This window comes from Triturus cristatus, chromosome 11, assembly GCF_964204655.1.
Source record: "Triturus cristatus chromosome 11, aTriCri1.1, whole genome shotgun sequence".
NCBI lineage: Eukaryota > Metazoa > Chordata > Amphibia > Caudata > Salamandridae > Triturus > Triturus cristatus.
Window position 1 is genome coordinate 122,024,485 of NC_140594.1, and position 20,210 is coordinate 122,044,694.

General features: G+C 46.7%; 1 protein-coding gene across 2 annotated transcripts in view; it reads left to right on the forward strand.

Moving 5' to 3' along the window:
- Nucleotides 1-20,210, forward strand: part of PISD (phosphatidylserine decarboxylase) — a 351,855-nt gene that overhangs the window by 30,759 nt on the left and 300,886 nt on the right. For both annotated transcript variants that reach the window (XM_085635874.1, XM_085635875.1), the window contains exon 2: nucleotides 12,779-12,858. In XM_085635874.1, coding sequence (XP_085492000.1) covers nucleotides 12,779-12,858 — 80 coding nt within the window. The remainder of the gene's footprint in view (nucleotides 1-12,778; nucleotides 12,859-20,210) is intronic.

Sequence of the window (20,210 nt, forward strand, 5' to 3'; positions counted from 1 at the left end):
CCCTGGTATCCATGATTGCTGAAAATTAAATAAAGCATATTATCGTTTAAGTATTGCAGATATTTTCTTAAGAACTGGAAATGGCCATTACACAGTGAAAGATAGAGGACTATTAGAACATGAATTGACAAAGCTAATAGATCTCACCTATGTGAGATCTATTGGCTTTGCTAATATGTTTTAGCCATGTTGTACACCAGTGTGGGTGCTGTTCAGCATGGCTAAAAGTTAGTGGCGTAAAGGAGAGTGGCGTGGAAGATCATGGAGTGGAGTGTTAAGTAGTGGCGTGGAGTAGAGTGTTGTAAAAGAAGTAGAGTCTCCTATAGTGGAAGGACGTAGAGTGGAGTAGAGTTGAGTGGTGTGGAATGGTATAGAGCAGAGTGGAGTGGCATAGAGGGTGTGGAGTAGAATGTTGTAGAGTAGAGTGGTGAGGAGCATAGTAGATTGTTGTAGAGTAGAGTCGAGGGATGTAGAGTCTAGTGGCATAGAATGGAGTGGCACAGAGTTTCAAAGAGTGGAGTGGCATAGTGGAGTAGAGTGGAGTAAAGTGGCATGAAGTGGCTAATAGGGAGTTGCGTAAAGCATCGTGGAGTAGAGTTTAATGGAGTAGAGTGTCATAGAATGGAGTATCAAAGTGTCGTGCAGTGGCGTAGAGTGGTGCAGAGTGTATTGGTGTAGAGTAAAGTGGTGCAAAGTAGATTGCAGTGGCGTGGTTATATGATGGCACAACACATTTGTGAACAACACATGCCTGTACCACGTGGTTTCAACCACGACCGTGTCTTTACCACGCAATTTTGTGGTAAAGACATGATGGGTAAAGAGACATACATGCTAAAGATCATACCACTGCCCTGTAAACTGTCCCTTTTCCCCCTGCCCTGAGCCCTAAAAATTTACCCCGCGCCACAAAACTACCCCCAGCCTCCCCCACCCTGAGCCCTAAACACTAAACACTGTCCCCTACATCCCTAAAGTACCCCGACCCAGCCCCCCTACCTGAGGCCTAAAACTTCCCTCAGCCCTGTTTGACCTCTAAATATTAGTCCTGCACCCCAAAACTCCCCCAAGCGCCCCACCCCCCGCCTTGAGGCCTAAAACTGCCCCCAGCCGTTTAAAAAACTGTCCCTTTCCTCCTTTAAACTAACTGAAACCCCTCCTGAGCCCTAAAAACTAACCCCGCCCCCCCCAAGGACCGGTCTCAGCTCCACTTACCTCACTGTATCCTTTCCCGATACTTCCTCTGCCTGCCCAGCTGCTATGAAACTAGACTGCGCATTGCCTTAACCACTCATATGCGTTGTTAAGGCATATGCGTGGTTAAGCTGGCCTAAAAAAAACATTAAAATGTTACTAGATCTGCAGGTCTAGTGACTTAAATAATCTATTCAACCTAATTGTAATGCTTTTGACCCATAAACTGGTTTTAAATCGTGGGCAAATATTGTAATTAATTAAGCTACCATTTTCTTCATTATCTCTTAAGAGAGTACCTGCAAATATGTGAGTTCAGCATGTCTGCTGTACAAAAAACTCTTTTGATTTAATAGACTAAACCTTAGCTCTTGAGAACTTGTGGGACCCATAAAAACCTACCTGTTGTTCCTCGTGTTTGTTCTGGGTGTTCCTGGCCTCATTTCCTCCCGCCGCCGCCCTGCCAAAAACGCGGCCGCCGAGTGGAGAAAACTACATTACCCAGTCTCCCCAGCTCCGGAGGGCCAATCAGGTGACGCTATTCACGCGCCCGGAGGCGCTTTAAATTCCTGCATACCTCCGGGGGAGCGGGTGTTGCCCTGACGCTGTTGAGAACTTGTGGGACCCATAAAAACCTACCTGTTGTTCCTCGTGTTTGTTCTGGGTGTTCCTGGCCTCATTTCCTCCCGCCGCCGCCCTGCCAAAAACGCGGCCGCCGAGTGGAGAAAACTACATTACCCAGTCTCCCCAGCTCCGGAGGGCCAATCAGGTGCCGCTATTCACGCGCCCGGAGGCGCTTTAAATTCCTGCATACCTCCGGGGGAGCGGGTGTTGCCCTGACGCTGTTGAGAACTTGTGGGACCCATAAAAACCTACCTGTTGTTCCTCGTGTTTGTTCTGGGTGTTCCTGGCCTCATTTCCTCCCGCCGCCGCCCTGCCAAAAACGCGGCCGCCGAGTGGAGAAAACTACATTACCCAGTCTCCCCAGCTCCGGAGGGCCAATCAGGTGCTGCTATTCACGCGCCCGGAGGCGCTTTAAATTCCTGCATACCTCCGGGGGAGCGGGTGTTGCCCTGACGCTGTTGAGAACTTGTGGGACCCATAAAAACCTACCTGTTGTTCCTCGTGTTTGTTCTGGGTGTTCCTGGCCTCATTTCCTCCCGCCGCCGCCCTGCCAAAAACGCGGCCGCCGAGTGGAGAAAACTACATTACCCAGTCTCCCCAGCTCCGGAGGGCCAATCAGGTGACGCTATTCACGCGCCCGGAGGCGCTTTAAATTCCTGCATACCTCCGGGGGAGCGGGTGTTGCCCTGACGCTGTTGAGAACTTGTGGGACCCATAAAAACCTACCTGTTGTTCCTCGTGTTTGTTCTGGGTGTTCCTGGCCTCATTTCCTCCCGCCGCCGCCCTGCCAAAAACGCGGCCGCCGAGTGGAGAAAACTACATTACCCAGTCTCCCCAGCTCCGGAGGGCCAATCAGGTGCCGCTATTCACGCGCCCGGAGGCGCTTTAAATTCCTGCATACCTCCGGGGGAGCGGGTGTTGCCCTGACGCTGTTGAGAACTTGTGGGACCCATAAAAACCTACCTGTTGTTCCTCGTGTTTGTTCTGGGTGTTCCTGGCCTCATTTCCTCCCGCCGCCGCCCTGCCAAAAACGCGGCCGCCGAGTGGAGAAAACTACATTACCCAGTCTCCCCAGCTCCGGAGGGCCAATCAGGTGACGCTATTCACGCGCCCGGAGGCGCTTTAAATTCCTGCATACCTCCCGCGTCGCGGGACAGCGCGCGGGCAGCGCCGGGCGAAGCCCGGGCCAAGGGCGGGCCCGTTTAAGCCCGTTAAAGACCGGGTAAGACTGGACTGGGCCCCCCCTCTTACATTTTAGATAGGTGTTTTTGCTCTGCCATCCTTAATATACACACTAAGTACCATACTAGCGATTTCTGCTTAGTTGACTAGCTTTAGTTTGTATTGTGTATTTATCTAGTAGTTGTGATAGGATGCCGAGGGCTTCTAGGAGTAAAACTGCACATGGGGAAGTACAGACATCTGGCCCAATTGACCAGTACATCACCAGGGCAAATGAAGCCATCAACCAAGGCATATCGCTCTTGGAGAGGAGGGTATCTCAGGATTTGGCCTTAGCAAGGCGTTCCTCTATAGGCCCTTTGGCCTTAGCCAAGACACCCACTAGCCCTAGGGACCTTAGACCTCTTATTGAAATCCAGGCTGAAACCCATGGCGTGCCAAATACGGTCGATCTTTCGGCCTCATTGGCTCTTTCGGACATGCACTCAAGCGACGCTCTTGAGAAGACGCCCGATCTTTTTACTAGTTCAAGGCAGGAGCTTCCCACTGTTAATCACTCAAGGGGGAAGAGGGAGGGCGCCATTCCAAAACGGAAGAAGCCTAGGGAGGTGGAAAAATGCAAGGGTAAACCTAAGAAAAAAATACCGCCTATTCGGGCACAAAGCAAAAGCATACCTAATCAGAGTAACCTACCTAATTCAGCCACTGATATAACTGCTCCGCCCACAAACATAACAACTCTTGGTGACCTTGGTAGTTTGGGCGAGGGTTGCAAAGTCTGCGAGGCCAAAAACTTATTTTTATCTAGATTAGAAGAGCTTATCAAAGACTTTATGCAACCCATTGCACTATCCCTTTCTAACATTGAAAAACAGTTATCCTCAATGAATGTTTCCCCTAGGGTCCAGTTGGGCGTTGGGCTGGCTTCTCATGAGGAACCGCAACCAACCCCCACAACCTTGAGAACGGAGCGGCTACTGGCAAATGCACCCTCCCATGTATTAAACACAAGATCAAAGCCACTGCCAGCTCAATTAAAGAAAGTTGTGGAGCCCCCTAAACCCCCCGGCCCTGCCAAAATCTCGGAAAACACACTACTTAAATCCTCAGGGCCAACACACCCTAATGATAATATCAGGGGGGAGCACGGGCACCACATACATCTACCAGCAGACGCAGATCCATATGTTGTGATCCTGACCGGTGTCCCCGAGTTAAGGCCAAAAGCTGAGGAACCAACGTGGGCCTTAAAAAACAAGGTCCAGCATTGGCTCAATACCAACAGACCGCTCCCACCCTCCTGTGGTAGTAGGATCCTAATGGTGCGTAGGGTCCCTTGGGTGGGAAGCGAGAAGAAAACAAGCCAAGGGGACTGCATTATAGTTAATTTTGACAATCCACGTACGGCGGATTATATTTGCCGTCGTGGCTTGTGGCCTAAGTACGATGGAATAAAGGTGAGAAGGCTCTCTTCCTTTTATCCTCCCACACACTATTGGGCCGACATCCCCGATAGGAACATGCCACAAATAAACAACTGGAATATAAGAAGGGAGTGGTGCGATTGGCCGGATTACGAGGGCAGAGACGCAGCTCTCTCTGTTGGCTGGAGAGGTTTACCACTCGCTAACAGATTTAGCTGTTTAGAGGAAGTGGATTGACCATCATCGGGTCCAGTAAATCGCCCTGAGGTCACCGAACATGACAGTCCCAAATTATCCCAGCCCCTAGATAGTTTTGTCTTTGAAAACAGTATTGATTCCACCAAGACTGCCTCATCCCCGAAATTAATTCCTCAAGAAACCCCGCAGGCCTCCGCTCTAAGCCCATGCTCCATTGTGACCACAGGGCATGGGAGCATACCGCCTCAGGTCTCCACTGAGCTTGTGCCCCCTGTTTTATTCACGCCCTCTATTGTCCACCAAAGTGCCCAAAAAAATGTCGTCCAAGATCCTCTTGGTACTCTAAAAATTCTAAGTTGGAATCTTGCTGGCATCCACAGGAAATTATGCCTTCCGGAGTGGAATGCCTTAGTAGAGGCACACACGATCTGTTTATTCCAAGAGACCTGGAGTTTAGAACCTTTACACCGGGTAGGTTATGTCACCTATTTTGTTCCTGCAGTTCTTGCTAGAAATGGGATAGGCCGTCCCTCTGGAGGCCTACTCATTTGGATAAGCATTGCTCTAAATCTTCGTATAGATGCAAAACAAATCAATTGTCCTGATATCCTAGGAATTTCCCTGAGAGGTCCCCAAAGGGGATTTATTCTTGATGTACTTAATGTATATGCCAGAGGTGCTAAGTGTGGCTCTACGTCTCCGACAGTCTCCATTCTTGACACGATGTTGAGAGAAAATACAGTTCGAGCTAAAGTTCTGGTCGCGGGCGACTTTAATTGCACCTACGAGCCCCTGATACAGGATGACGCTTCTGACCCGGCTGAGGATGACGAAAGATGGGGCATCCCGTCTTTGGCCATCCCCCCGGTTAAAAAATGGTCTGCAACTGCGATCCAGTTGAATGCTCTAACGCTGGAGTTCGACTTGAGAGCTGCCAATGGCCGCACACGCTCAGATCCTATGGGCGCGGCCACATTTAACAGACCTAACTGCACCTCAAGGATCGACTATATCATGCTAGATTTCTTTCTCTGGGGTTTTGTCCAGGATATGGTCGTTTTGTCTACAGTTGAAAGCGACCATAATTCGCTTTCCTTGTCCCTTAGGAATCCCTGGCCCAACGATAGGATTAAAACATCTCCTAAGGTAGCTAATAAAATCTCTATCTCCTCTTGTGGGAGACGTTTGAAGTGGAGTTTGGTCTCCAAGGATGAAACCAAACTCAACACTATACACACACTGCTTATTGCCTCACAAATGGAGTTGGAAAACAGTGACCCGGCCTTCTCGACCCCTGGCCGGGTCACTTCCATCTTTGTGGAAACCCTTAGGTCTATTGGGAATGTGTTTTCTAAAGAGGAGCATCTGGCCAAGAACAAGGTAACTAGGAACCCTAGGGGGAAACATGACTGGTATACATCTGCCTGTAGACATGCAAAATCACTCTTGATTAAGGCCATCAAAAGTAAAAATCAAGGAGCAATTCAGGGAGCTAGGACATTATATAAGAAAACCCTCGCAAACGCTAGAAAGGAGTGGGAGCTTGAATACTGGTGCTCCTTAAAAGAGGCCAGCTTGGGGAAAGATCCAAGGCGTTTTTGGGATGCAATTAGAGCTAAAACAAGACCCGACAGCGAACTTATCACATGCAATATCACAAGTCAAGCATGGGTCGATCACTTTACTAAATTGTATGCTGGTCACACTGGGGATATTCTTGAAACTTCCCCCATAGCCACCTCTAATGATGATCTGGTGCGGGGGGTGGCGTCAGCAACTCCCGACCTCCCAATAAGAAGCGTAGACTATGAAATCGATACGTTAGGCACAATCACGACACTCAATGACTGGGGGGTAGGTTCGGCAGATTCCGCTTTCTCGATCAAAGAAGTCGAGTATGCAATTGGTAACATTAGGCCCCAAAAAGCAGCCGGCTTAGATGGTATCCCCGGGGATCTGCTACGTTCGGATATTTCGAATTGGGGCAAATTTATTTGCTGTTTGATCAATGCCATTAGTAGGGGAGCTCCTATTCCGGCATCGTGGAAAGGGGCGGAGGTCGTCCCTATTTTCAAAAAGGGGGCCAGGGACGACCCGTCTAACTATAGACCTATAAGCCTGCTGGATATAACCCAAAAGGTAGTCGGGAAGGTGTTGTTGGTCAGATTATCACAATGGATCGACGAAACCAATATCCTTTCCGACTACCAGGCAGGATTTAGAACAGGCACTGGTACCATTGAACAGACATTTAGATTGTTACTAGTGTATTGGAAGGTGGTGGTCCTAGGCAAGGGCAGTCTTTATCTCGCATTTATCGACTTAAAGACTGCCTTTGATTTGGTACCCAGGGAGACCCTCTGGAGAGTCCTTGCTGATATGGGGGTACCCCACTACTTACTTTTGTTAATTGCAAGGTTGCATGAAAACAACTTTGCCCAGATTAGATGGGGCAGGGATGGAGAGAGAACTAGTAGAATCCCGGTAGAGAGAGGGGTTCGCCAGGGATGTGTTCTAGCCCCCACCCTTTTTTCCTTATATGTGAACGGTGTGGTTGAGCATCTGCTGAACGATCCTTCAGATGAACCATCCCTGGCAGGGGAACGTATCCCTACCCTCCTCTTCGCGGACGACACCCTTTTACTCTCCAAATCCCCTATGGGCCTCCAAAAATTATTAAATAACTTCCAACTCTTTTGTGCTAAACGGGGCCTGGTAATTAACACTGACAAAACGAAATATCTTGTGATGAACCCCCCCAAAAAACTTGTGCGCCCTTTGAAATTAAATGACGTACCTTTGGGGAGGGTGGATGTGTTTGATTACCTAGGGATCCGCTTATCTCATAATATGCAATGGGCCCCCCACTTATGCAAGATGTTGCTAGCCCACAAGAGAGTAACAGGGGCCCTACTGAAGGAACAGCGCTCCTGTGCTATTAGACCCATAGCCCCTGTTATGGAAATTTATGCAGCAAGGGCAGTCAGCTCTGCTCTTTACGGGGCTGAGCTGTGGGGTTCATGCAATATTAGTGAGTTGTCAAGAGCTGAGAGAAAGTTTTGTAGGGCAATCATGTCACTCCCTCAAGGTACTCCAACGACCCCACTGATGCTCGAACTAGGTTGTCGTCCTATTGATGACCTGGCGAAACTTCGCCCTCTACTGCTATGGGCCCGACTATGACGTGTCCCGGAACTAGCTAAATATGCCAAAGGCCTCTCCGAAGTTATGTCACTCCCGGGATGGCACAAGATAAAGTGGCTGAGCGACATGAAAATCCTCCTGTGCAATCTGGGGCTAAGCGCAGCATGGGAAAACAGGTCTTCCCCACCGAAAGCTACGCTTAAGTCTCTATACTGGAATTGGATTGCGACTCAAAGAAAATTGAACTGTACATTGGGTAGACTCACGGAGGACTTTTTGGAATTCAAGGATCAGCCGATCCGGGAATTGTATCTCGACATTATTGAGAGACCTTTTGATAGATCTCTTTATTTCAAATTTAGGACCGGGACTCTCCCACTTTATGTTTTTACTTCCCGGTGGAATCCCCCTGCCCAGACCACTGAATTTTGTCCTTTTTGTCTATCTAGACAAGAGTCTGTGGCCCATTTTTTATTCGAATGCCCACAGTATGCATACCCAAGAAGAAGATGGCTTAAGCAATTGTGCCGTTCCTTAGGCACTAGGCACTACATTGAGGCGTTACGTATTTTAATGTCTGACTCCCGCCCTCTGTATGCTTGCGCCCTATCAAAATTCCTATCTTGGGCATGGCGCATCAGAAGCAAAAGGCTTAAAGAAATTGTTTAATACGTTCTTAACATTTATTTATGATATGTCTTTCTCTTAATGTGATATTTGGATTTTAACTTAAATGAATTTAAACTCTTTTTTAATTGTAAAGCTTTTATGATATGTTTTTATCGAAATAAAGCCTTTTGACTTGATATATGGTACAAATCTAGCCACATGTAGGATACACATGACCCGACTTGCCTCTTAGTTCGTTAACACGATTGTCATCAGGCAGGGTGCAGGCACTTTCCCCAATTATGTTAAACTACCACTTTTAATAAATACATAACTGAACCATGCTGTCATTTGCAATCAGCAGATTTTCCATTGAAATGGCCTCATAAATTCCCGCTGACATGCAGTTTTACTGATAACACTATATAGGGCCTGTTTCTGATGCGGTTAGGAAGGCATCCTACGGTCATTTGCTCCGTCCAAATCTGATCGGGAATGTGTCTTTCCAACTGACTCGGAAAGGTTTCCAACCGACCGAGTATGATCCGAGTTAGACGTAAGGAATATCCCAATCCAAACCTGACAGCATTTGGAATGACCAAGCCGTACGGAGCAGAATTGCGCATCTCTACGGGCTGCATTTCCAAACTGCCGAGTACGATGCTGGATTTGGATATCCTTTCCGAATCGTGCCGTCCAACTCGAATCGGCAGTCAGAATCAGAATTTGGGGGCCTGTAGTAGGCCCCCCTGCACATGGAGCCTTCCCGATCAGGCCTGTTGGGATACCCATGGGTCTTCTCTTACCAGCCATGCACAGTATGCCAGACACCAGGGGGTGCCCGCCAAAGGGTGCCCGATTTTCCCCTGCCACCCCTAACTTCAATGGGAGCGTATGCATTCAGTCGGAACAGAGGCTCCCATTGAAGTCAATGGGAATCCAACCAAATCATATCTGAAAGCATCCAGATGCATCGTACTCGGTCGGGTGGACTCTCCCGATCCGATTCGGTGGGAAAGCATTCCCAAACCCATTCAGTTGGGAAACTTTCCAAACCGCATCAGAATCGGGCCCATAGTGTACAAAGTGAAGTTTTCTGATGTTGTTTTGCTCCTGTTTAACTATTTGCATCACATTTCCTCATTACAAAACAAATATGCTTTCATAATTCCTGATATATTTTAAATATTTGTAATATTCATTTACAGGCTATTTATTTAAATATTATGTGTTGGAGAAAAAAACTGACATCTTCAATCCGCGCACTTGACAAAAACCTTTACCTGTAGCAAGAGAAAGAAAAATAAACTCTATTTTCCAAGCAGCAATTAGTAAAAAGACACACTGACATTTGACCTCTTTCCTTGAACAGACAGCAAATGTGTCAAGATAAAAACGAGATTTAATGGCATCTTTATTGCCCCTTCACTTTTTGAATGAACAGAACACTTGTTCCTTTCCAGCTTAAGTTCACTTGCCAGATGGAACTAGTAGGTGCTAAAAATGGCTTGACCTGATAAAATTTCACTCGCAAGTGGGCGAGTATATTTTTCGAGGTCTGGGTTAAGGCACACGCGGTTCGGCTTGCGGGGAAAAGGCATGCCTGGCTGAGCTCGCGTTGTTAAGGCCGTTTCCCCAGTGGTATAGACTAAATAGGTTGAGTAGAGTGACATGGCATTGAGTGACGTGGCGAGGAGTGCAGTGGTGCAGAATAGATTAGATTAGAGTGGCGTGGCATGAATTCAGAGTGTAGTAGCATAGAGTGCAGTTGAGTGATGCAGAGTAGATTGACGTAGAGTACATTGGTTTTGAGTAAACTGGTGCAGCGTGCATTGGTGAAGAGTACAGTGAAGCAGAGTAGAGTGGAGTAGTGCATGCTAGAGTACAGTGGCATAGAATAGGCTGACGTAGAGGGCAGAGTAGATTAGACTGGCATAGAGTGCACTGGCCTAGAATGGAGTGGTACAGAGTAGAGTGCAGTATTGTGGAGTGGCATAGAGTGGAGTGGTGTAGAGTACAGTGGTGCATTGAAGAGTATTGTGGGATAGAGTGCATTGGTATGGAGTGGTGCAGAGTAGAGTGCAGTGACGCAGTTTGGAGTGGTGCAGGGCAGACTGCAGCGGTGTGGAGTAGCGCAGATTCGAGTGTAGTGGGGTAAAGTGAAGTATATATGATGTGGTACTTCCATTACAGACAATACATATTCAGTTGAAATTACCATTACATTTGGACAGTCATACAGTTTTACTGATAACAGTATACAACACACAAACAGTAATGTGTGGAACTGTCATCACCTATTGTGTTTATTTTTTTTTATCATATTAAGATATTTATTTCCACCACACTCCAGAATTACCAAAGAGGTGCTTCATTTCAGCTTTCCATATTCTGATATATTCTCGAATATCTGCACAGTTCATTTACAGACCTTTACATTCTGTTGTGTGCTAGAAAAAAATAACATTGTATAGCCATCCTCAAGCAGATCCCCAGTAGCCAGCATGACTGTCATATAAATCCTCTCACTATGAAGTCTGAGAAAAGAAAAATAAACACTAAGCTCCTTGAAAGACAGTCTGGCATTTGACCTCTGTGTTTCAATGCACAACAAATGTGATCAGATCAAAAGGCCTGTTTACAGAAATCGAGCACTTGTGTAAGAATACAGTAAATAGGGGTTGGGCAACAGAAGGGACAAACCTGATCTGCACAGCCTTAAACAAATAGAGCGAGCATATAGAAAGCAAGCAAATGTGAGTTACAAACCACAAACCCAATGGTAAGCAGTGGGTGGAATGCATTGCTAGGGAAGCTTTCCCAATATCGCCAAGATGTAATTAGCAAAACAGACAGCTGCACTGTCTGTTGGGCTTTGACCTAAAAACTACAGTCCTCACTAGCATGGGTCAATTTTCCACAGAATTAGGCTAGAATTGCAGTTCCATTTCTCAAATGGGTTTCCTGAAATGCAGAAAAGGAGCGAAGTGGAACCAGTTGATTCTACTGGACTATTTGCTTCTGTTTGTCGGGATCGGACTGGGACAAAAAAATAGGCCTGTGAACCAAACTAAAAGTGGCCCCGGTTGCAATCCAGATAGCCATAAAATAGTGGCCCATATTTGCAAATCAAGTCCGTTTTGAACTTGTAAAGACCCGCTGTGTGGGTAGTTTGCACGGTACGGGAGACTGCATGCATTTGTGTTTTCTGCAGGCAATGGTTGTGGTAATAGGGAAATTGGAACTAAAATCTGGCCCACCTGGGTGTAAAACAGGCCCACAAACTGCTAAAAGAAATCGGCCCACACACTGATCTGTCAGACCATCCCATCAGAGCACCACGTATGTTTGCCCTATAGGCCAGTTCGACCCTACTTTTCGTGGATGCACCTTTAGGCAGTCCTTATCTGCTGCCAGCTTTGTAAGTAAGCCTTGTTTCCTAGGAGAGGATCGGATATTTTTCTCCATTCGGTAAACTGGATACAGTCAGGATTGCTTTCCTTAATTGCACCCCGTTAATAAAAATTATGTAAATTCCAGGTGTCTATCGATGGACACGCATTCTATTTTCACCCTGTTTAGTCTGCTACATTTGTGTGACCCCTGCTTTTTGCCGAGATCATGAAAGCCTGTTTTAAGCGTGGCAAGTTTATTTCGATAGAAAAGATTCAGCAAGTCTGCGGTGTTCTGGAGATGTAATTGCTTGGGCCAAAATAGACCTCTTTGGGGGTTCACTTGTAAGATTGAAAACTTGCAAATGTGTTGAAGTGGCTGTGCAGGGGCTGCTGGCAGACGGGCAGAGGGGACCTGGCTCACCAAGGCTTACCTCAAGCACACATCAGCCGGGGTCGTGGGAAGAACATGTGGTTGCTGGGGCTGTGGTGGTAAGCATACATGGGAATGGATGTAGCGGGTGGACCAGGCATCCCTTCTCTGTTCTGGACTCTTTGATTCCGTTGTGTGACGTTACATGTGTTCAAAACACGTTTCCTTGGCCTGGGCGTGCGTAGGAAGTACTGTTAGAGTTGAGTGGAATTTGACATGCAGTAGCCTTTCCTTTATCCTGAAGCTTGTCTTGGTTTACTTTTGAGGGTTTGTTTGCATATATTAACTCCTGAAAAGCTATCTTTGATCACCAGCGGCTAGGATCCTGAAAAACACAAAGAATCGCATATCCCATTGCTGAATTTCGAATGTGGTAGTTGGTAGTATCCGATATTCATAGGTAGAGATTTTCGACCCTTTCAGTTGCTCTGCATAGTAAACGCTGTGATGTGCGATTCACTCTTGTGTTTGCACTGATCATGTGGCACCAATGTGTGCATTTTCTGTTTGTCTGTTTTTTCGACTGCTACGTGATAAACCCTCGAGGTTAATCAACATCTTCTATTTCATCATTGCAGTTTACACTGGTTTATAAAGGTTGCTCCACGGCAGTTCCAGATCTCCAGCAATCAAAAGACTTCCAGAAATGTCCATTCCGGTGAGTGGGATGTCACTTCTGAACTCTTGCTTTTTTACCTTTCTGGCCTTCAGTTTGCAGTAGTGTTGGGTAGGTGAGATCAGGAGGCAAGGCTTGTGCTAAGTGAGTCTCTTCTGCTTCGGACTGGTTGTTGCCAGCGTGTGATAACTGCCAGGTCCCCCTCCTTTTAGGTAGCTGCTCATCTCTCCCACCCGCTGGTCCTCCAAAGAGCTTCTGCAGACTTAGTGCATGGTTTTAGTCCTACCTGGGTCATATCTTAGTTGTCCCCTTTAGGCCACTTTTAATTAATTATCAATACTCTTCTGTAATGTTGCTTCTGAAAATTGCAGAAAACAGGACCAAGGACAGTGCCCTCCAATCCCAGGCTCTTCGTCTCCTTTTCTCAGCTCTGTTCCCATATGCCAAGACTATTTTCTTCCTATTGACTACATGTTTCTGACCTACTAATGTTACTCGTGGATCTAATACTTATTTCTCGGATCCTATGTCATTGCTTCTCATTTTCAAATATATTTTTGTATGTGTTAATTGAATCCATCTGAATGAATTAAAGACTTCCCAATTGATCATTTTGATCACTGAGCACTGGTTTTGTTGGATTTGGATCTGAAGAGCTATGATCGCAGTGACCGGCATTGTTGTCCATATCTGTATTCTCACCAGTTATTATATAAATTACACGTACCCCATGTGTTGCATGTTTACAGAGGTGCCTTTTTGGCCTTGGTGGTTTTCAATTATTTGAGTGGCTGCCCTATGGATTCTCTGTACCATTATAATGCTTGTCTAAACTAAATCACCAATGACTGTCTTCTTTTCTTCTGCTTCTTGCTGCCAAACACCTGAAGATTTGAGCTTAAGGACATCTTGGTCCCTCTAATAGGCTTTGCTTGTCTAAGTGTGCTGTTTCTAACGCTGGATCCTGTTAGTGTCACACATGTTACAGATGTGCTGGTCTGTGATCGGTAGAGATGTATTGGAGAATCTGTACCTGGCTCTGCCCTTTGATGGGTACCCAGGCGCATGAGGCCCAGTAAGCCACTTACTGCTCTGTAATACAAACCTATCGAGTACCTTGTACCCCTAGAGCAACTCCTAAGAACCTGTAAGGCCAGAGTGTGTGGAATGGTGATGTAAATAGAAACCTGTGAGGTTATTGTGGCCACTTCGGGTTCTGCTGTGTGACAGGAACCACTTCAAATGCTGTTATTTGATACCCAGCCTATGTGGTCCTAGACCTGGTGTTTGACCAACTGTGTAGTGTCAGGCCCCCGATTGCCTATTACCTTTACGTTTGCAACAGGAGCATTTGGGTTCAAACCTCGTACTCTGGGTCTGACCATGCACCCTGTTTGATGCTGTCTGATTAGAATGGAGAGGCGCAGTGTCTTCAACCCTGTGTGCTGATCTGTGATGAGACCGGGTGAGATCAGAGAGCCTGTTCATGAGCTGCTCTCTGCTGTCACATACCCAGTATGCCATGCCCTCTGCTGCTTTTAGAACGATCTTTTATCCTAATGTTCGTACCTCACTGGTCAGTAGGCCCTGCGCTTGCTTGGTCAATGCTCATGTGATGTAGCACTGTTGCACGAAGCTTGTTGGCAGCCAGTGCTAGTGAAATTTCCAGAGTCGCTGATTGGAGAGCAAATTCAGCAAATTCTTGCCAGGCTCTGAGTTAACGGGTGCCCATGTAAATAATATCTGCAGTGTCATGATGTGTTATCTCATCAGTCCGCAGAGGAAACTTCCACTGGTCCACACCTCCTCGCTGGCATCTCATCAGAAGGACAGCCTGTTCTTTTACAAATTCTAAATCTGCACCATTTTAGTATTTTGAGTGAATACCGGTTTTAACAAGGTCAAAGTTCTAATCCTGAGAGTAAACAGGGAGGGACGTTTCACATGCCTGTCCTACCTTTCTGCTTTTCTATGAGAAACTTGCACATTTCTCCATCCGCCTCAGTCATGTTACCGTGGAGATTCTGTGCATAGCTCTTATTGCCAACCCGAGGCAGCTTTAAAGCACTGAAAGTATGCTAGTGAAGAAGCATCTTACTCAGACCAAGGCAATTAGGCTTCAGTGAGCGTCAAAGATGATGGTTTAAGGCTACTGAAGGCTAATGTCCTCCATAGCATTGGCGGATCGCGGTACTATTTGAGGTGCACTAATCTCTTGAAATACCATGTCGCTCCTGCGTCTGTGTTTGAAGTACTGTTCTGAGCCTACTGTACCCCCGTGGTACAGTCCGTGGCCCACTCAGTGTGGGCCTTTTGTTGCTGCAGTCATTTAATAGTGTATTTTTAAAGAGTTCATCTGGAAAATAACTTGAGCGTGCCACTGTAGCTAGGTATTCTGTTGAAAACTATGTTTCCCGTTTCATTTATTTTTTCCAAATTGCTGCAACAAATAGGTGATGTAAGGAATATTCAGTTAAGTGCCTTATTTGCCTTTTTAACCGTAAAGTGTAAGTAAAAAGAAAAGTAGTGTCAAAAAAGTTGAAGCACAGCATGGTTGTAGGAGTGCATGCCCCCGGCACACGCGCACACCTTAGTAGAGCATGAGTGCGAATCTGTATTAAGCTTCCTTCACACACTGAGTAGTGCAGGCATGGCAGAAGCTGGCAGCAAATCAAGCTTCCCTCAGTCACGAGCAGGAAGTTCGAGCCTCCATTTCAAAGAGCTGATCAGCAATAATGCATGTTTTCCACGAACACACAGGCCCAAAGCTTGATGCACTACAGCCCAGGCATCCCTTGCATACCACTACTCTTCTGTGATTTGCCGGTCCCCTTTTAGGAGTTGGATAGGTGTCGGAAGTTTCAGACAGCTATTCATATACCTGTTCAGGGTTGACCTCATTTTGAATTTTACCTACTGGGGTTGGGTGGAAGTTGTTGCCTGGAGAACATAACAAGCTGGTTCTGATATGCAAGTAGATAGGATTTGTTTGTGATCTTTCATCTCAGCGAGAAGCATCCTGGATAAATACTCTGAAATGCGGTCTACATATTTGAAGCACAGTGTGTTGCTCTTCTGCAGGCACAGGTCCCCCCCCTTCCCCTTTATGCTCGACCTGTTTACCTCTGGGAGCTTGAACCACTTAGTGTGTTAATAAGAGAAAACCGAAGGGTGGTAGACACTGGCAGGGTGATAAGCTCAGCTAGCTACTGAATAGAGCAGGAATTCAGTTAGATTGATAGATTGTTCACTAGTGGACGTTTCATGTACCTCTGTCAAAGGAATGTTATTCATGCTACTCTTCTTCAGAGGCTAAAGCAAGGGACATAGGATCAGTCTTTCAATGTACCTACGCAAGTACTCAGAGTGTGGGTTGTAGTATTTGACTCCAGCCACCACTATCTTCCACACCACAGTGTGCTTGATTCTGAACGGCCTCCATTCTTTCCATAGTTTTTTGTGATATAACATTTGTAATTTGACCTAGAACTTTTTCTTGCATGAAACAATGTTTGCTTCCTATGCCCTTTAGATTAGGTTTGTCTGACTTTGAAGCTGTCTGCATGACAAATTAACAGTGTGCGCTGTCGCTCTGCACTTGTTTTTAGCTATTTGGTGTTTCGTTCGCCTTCCAGAAGTGCTTCCAGTGGAATGTCCGAGGGCTATTTGACATCTGAAAAGTACACTCAGTCATCACACTGTTGGCCACATTCAGTTCTTTATCTCTTTTTTTGAAAATTCTTTTTATTAAAGTTTTTTTTTTTTTTTAAATTTATTTTTATTAGTTTCAGTTGTAGTTATGCATACATTAGAGTCGACATTTCAGCAATCAATGAGTACATCCGTACATTAACAAGGGAAAATAGTCACATTTAGATATTATCTATTGCTCGATCACTATTGCGCCTCATTTCCAGTTCCATCGCTGTGAAAATACAAAGATTACCACGGTACACATTCCATTTGCCCCATTTCCTATCCCACTTCTTAGGGCATCCCCGCATTATAAAAACTTCCTTTTCTGCAATCCTACGTTTATCAACTTCCCGTAACCATATTCGTATAGTTGGAGAACTTGCCGCCCCCACCCCTTAGCTATTTCTCTTTTGACCAGGGTATATCCAAGTGTGGCTAGCTGTTGTTCCACCTCTGTAAGATCCATTTCCGCCCAGATATTAAGCAGCCCCAACCCCGGCGTGAGAGTCAATTCTTTCCCTAAGGCCGCTTGGATATGAGTCGTGGCCCCCTCCCATAGCTGAAGAAGCTGAGGGCATTCCCATATTGTATGAAAAAAGGTAACCATACAGTTGCAACCCCTGAGACAGAGTGGGTCAGTCCTGGCCCCTAGCTTTGCGCGTGTTACTCCCGTTAAATATGATCTATGTAGAATTTTGAATTGTATTAATCGGAAGCGGAGGGTGATGGCTGCTTCCCTAGGGGACATCAGAGCTGCCTGCCAATCTTCATCTTCAAGTGATCCAAGGTCCCCCTCCCATTTTTCTCTAAGCTTATGCAGTGTGTCAGGAATGTTGTTGCACAATTTTTTGTAAGTCAGCGAGATGGCTTTGGAATATAGTGGCCCATCAAGCATCCGATCTTCCAACGGCGACGACTCTGGTAGTTCTGCGGGGTTCAGCAGTGCTGTGGTGAGGGCGTGTCGGATCTGCATGCATCTAAACTGCTCCCCCTGTGCCATTGCATACTGGTCTTGAAGCGCCTTAAAATTGTGGATCCACCCCTTTTTGATCATGTCGCCAACGACGGAGATCCCAATAGTGTCCCACCTATCAAAGCCGGGTTGATGACAGAGAGAACCCAACCTTTGGGCATACCATAGCGGCGTTGCCTTTGTGAGGACGTTTGACCACCCAAAGGGGGAGTTAGCCCGATGCCAGATAGCCCGTGTATGTGAGAGAGGCCCTAGATATCGCCCTCGCTTCTCTTTGGAGTACAGCGCTCCCAGATACCCTGAACGTCCAGTTTGATATCTGTCTAGCATATATGCTGGATCATTAGGAGAGCAGTAAATCCACTGGTTTATCACCACGAATTGCGAGGCCCAGTAGTAGAGTCTAAGGTCCGGGAGGGCTATACCTCCGTCGTACCAACCTTTCGTCAGTTTGTTGGTGGCAATGCGGGGTGCCCTTCCATCCCAGAGCAGGGTTCTAACCTCACTCTCCACCTCTGTGAAATGTGTGTCTGGAACTCGATATGGGCAATTCTGGAAAATCTATTCGAAACGGGGGAGTGCCAGCATCTTAAACAGGGCCGCACGGCCTATCAGTGACAAGGGCAAGGCTCTCCAGTGTTTAACATCTGTTTTGAGCTGGGCCAGTGGGGGGGACCAGGTTACAACCGTAAAAAAGGGCAGGATCAGATGTTGCATAGATTCCCAAGTACCGAAAGCCATCCTCTGCCACCTCAATTGCGCAATTTGGGGGAGGCGGGGAACCCGCCCCCGGAGCATAAACAGAACAGATTTACTCCAGTTTATTCGATAGCCAGAGTACTTTCCAAAATTCGTGAAAATATCCAAGACCCCGCAAATGGATTGATATGGGGAGGCTAGATACAGCAGGATATCATCTGCGTACAGGGATATTCGATCTTCCTGGCCCTCTGCCCATTTCGGGCCCCGCACCATCCCGTCTCGACGGATCCAGGCTGCCAATGGTTCCAGCATCAAGGAAAATATCAATGGGGACAGAGGACAGCCCTGTCGGGTTCCTCTTCGCAATGTGAATACGCGTGAGGTATAGTTATTAACTCTCACTTGGCCCTTTATATCCACGTAAAGTAATTTAATCCAGCCTAGAAATTTCGGGCCAAATCCCATCTTGGCCAAGACTTCAAATAAATATGGCCACTCAATGGAATCAAACGCCATAGAGGCATCTAATGACAACACCACAGCATCCTCTTCCAGAACTTCCTTCTGTGCCAGCACGTTGTTAAGTTGGCGGATGTTCAGTGCTGTGTTGCGCCCCGGCATAAACCCAGACTGGTCAGGATGCACCAGCGATGAGATAATCGGGACCAATCTGGTGGCCAGAACTTTAGCTAGGATCTTGGATTCCGCGTTGATCAACGAAATCGGCCGGTAAGAGCCACATTGATCCCCAGGCTTCCCTGGTTTACGGATTACAACTATAGATGCAACACGCTGGTCTCTGGGCAGCCTCCCTTGATCATAGCATTCATTGTACATGGCACGCAAATGAGGGGTAACGTATGAGGCAGTTGCTTTCAAGAATTCGATGGGGAGTCCGTTGGGACCCATGGCCTTCCCTGAGTGGATTTAGCGCCTTTTGGATCTCTTCATCCGTCAGGTCACCCTCTAGTGCGACTCTGTCTGAGTCTGAGAGAGTTGATATATTACCATCGGAAAGAAGTTGGCGAGAGTCCTCCGCAGTGTATACAGTGGAAGGAGAGTAGATCTGCTCTAAGTGATCCGCGAAGGCTTGTGCTATATCTTTAGGATGTGTGACGGTGCTGCCATCAGACATAGTCAGGCTCGACACCCACCTTTCCCCTTGCTCTCTCTTTTCCAACCAGGCCAGCGTCTTCCCAGTCCTGTCTCCGAGTTCATATAGACGATGTTGTATGTTAAGGTGCTTGGCCACCATATGTTCCCTAGCTTTGATCCTATACTCTTCCTGTTTTATTTCTAGGTGGTGCAATGCTTCCTCTGAGGGCTCATCTGAAGTCACTCGTTCCAATTCACGAAGCTCATCTTCCAAGTGGGCTAACTGGCTATGTTTCTTCTTTATGTATCCCACCTTCAGGGACAAGGCATGCCCCTTTAGCACCACTTTACATGCCTCCCACAAAGTTTGCGCTGTCCTTACTGAGCCTGTATTTTCATTAAAATAATTACAGGTTTGCTGACCGTTCGGCTCTGATATCAGGGATTTTCAGTAACCACGGGTTTAGAACTATTGTGGAACGCGGCTGTCTCTCCCAATGTGTAAGTTTGACAGAAATCGGCGAGTGATCTGAAATGCCTCTGGGCAGAACATCAGGTTTTTGAAAACTTCCAATGGAGGCTGCATGCGTCAGAAAATAATCTATTCGAGATGAGCTTCTATGCGCATTGGAGTAGTACGTATAGTGAATTTCATTGGGCTTCAGGGTTCGCCCCACATATACTAGACCCATGGCTGTGGTGAATTCTTTCATTTGTATATTGGGACGTGCCCCCGCCTGTTGGGGATATTTATCTTTATCTTCCTCCATGATCATGTTGTAGTCTCCTCCAATTATCAGTGTGCCCACCGGAAGGTCAGTCAATATTTTCCCAAGAGCTATCAAGGCTTCTTTACCCAACGCAGGAGGTAGGTACACTGAAATTATATTAAGCGCCCTCCCCTCTCATTGGGCCTCCAAGACAGCAA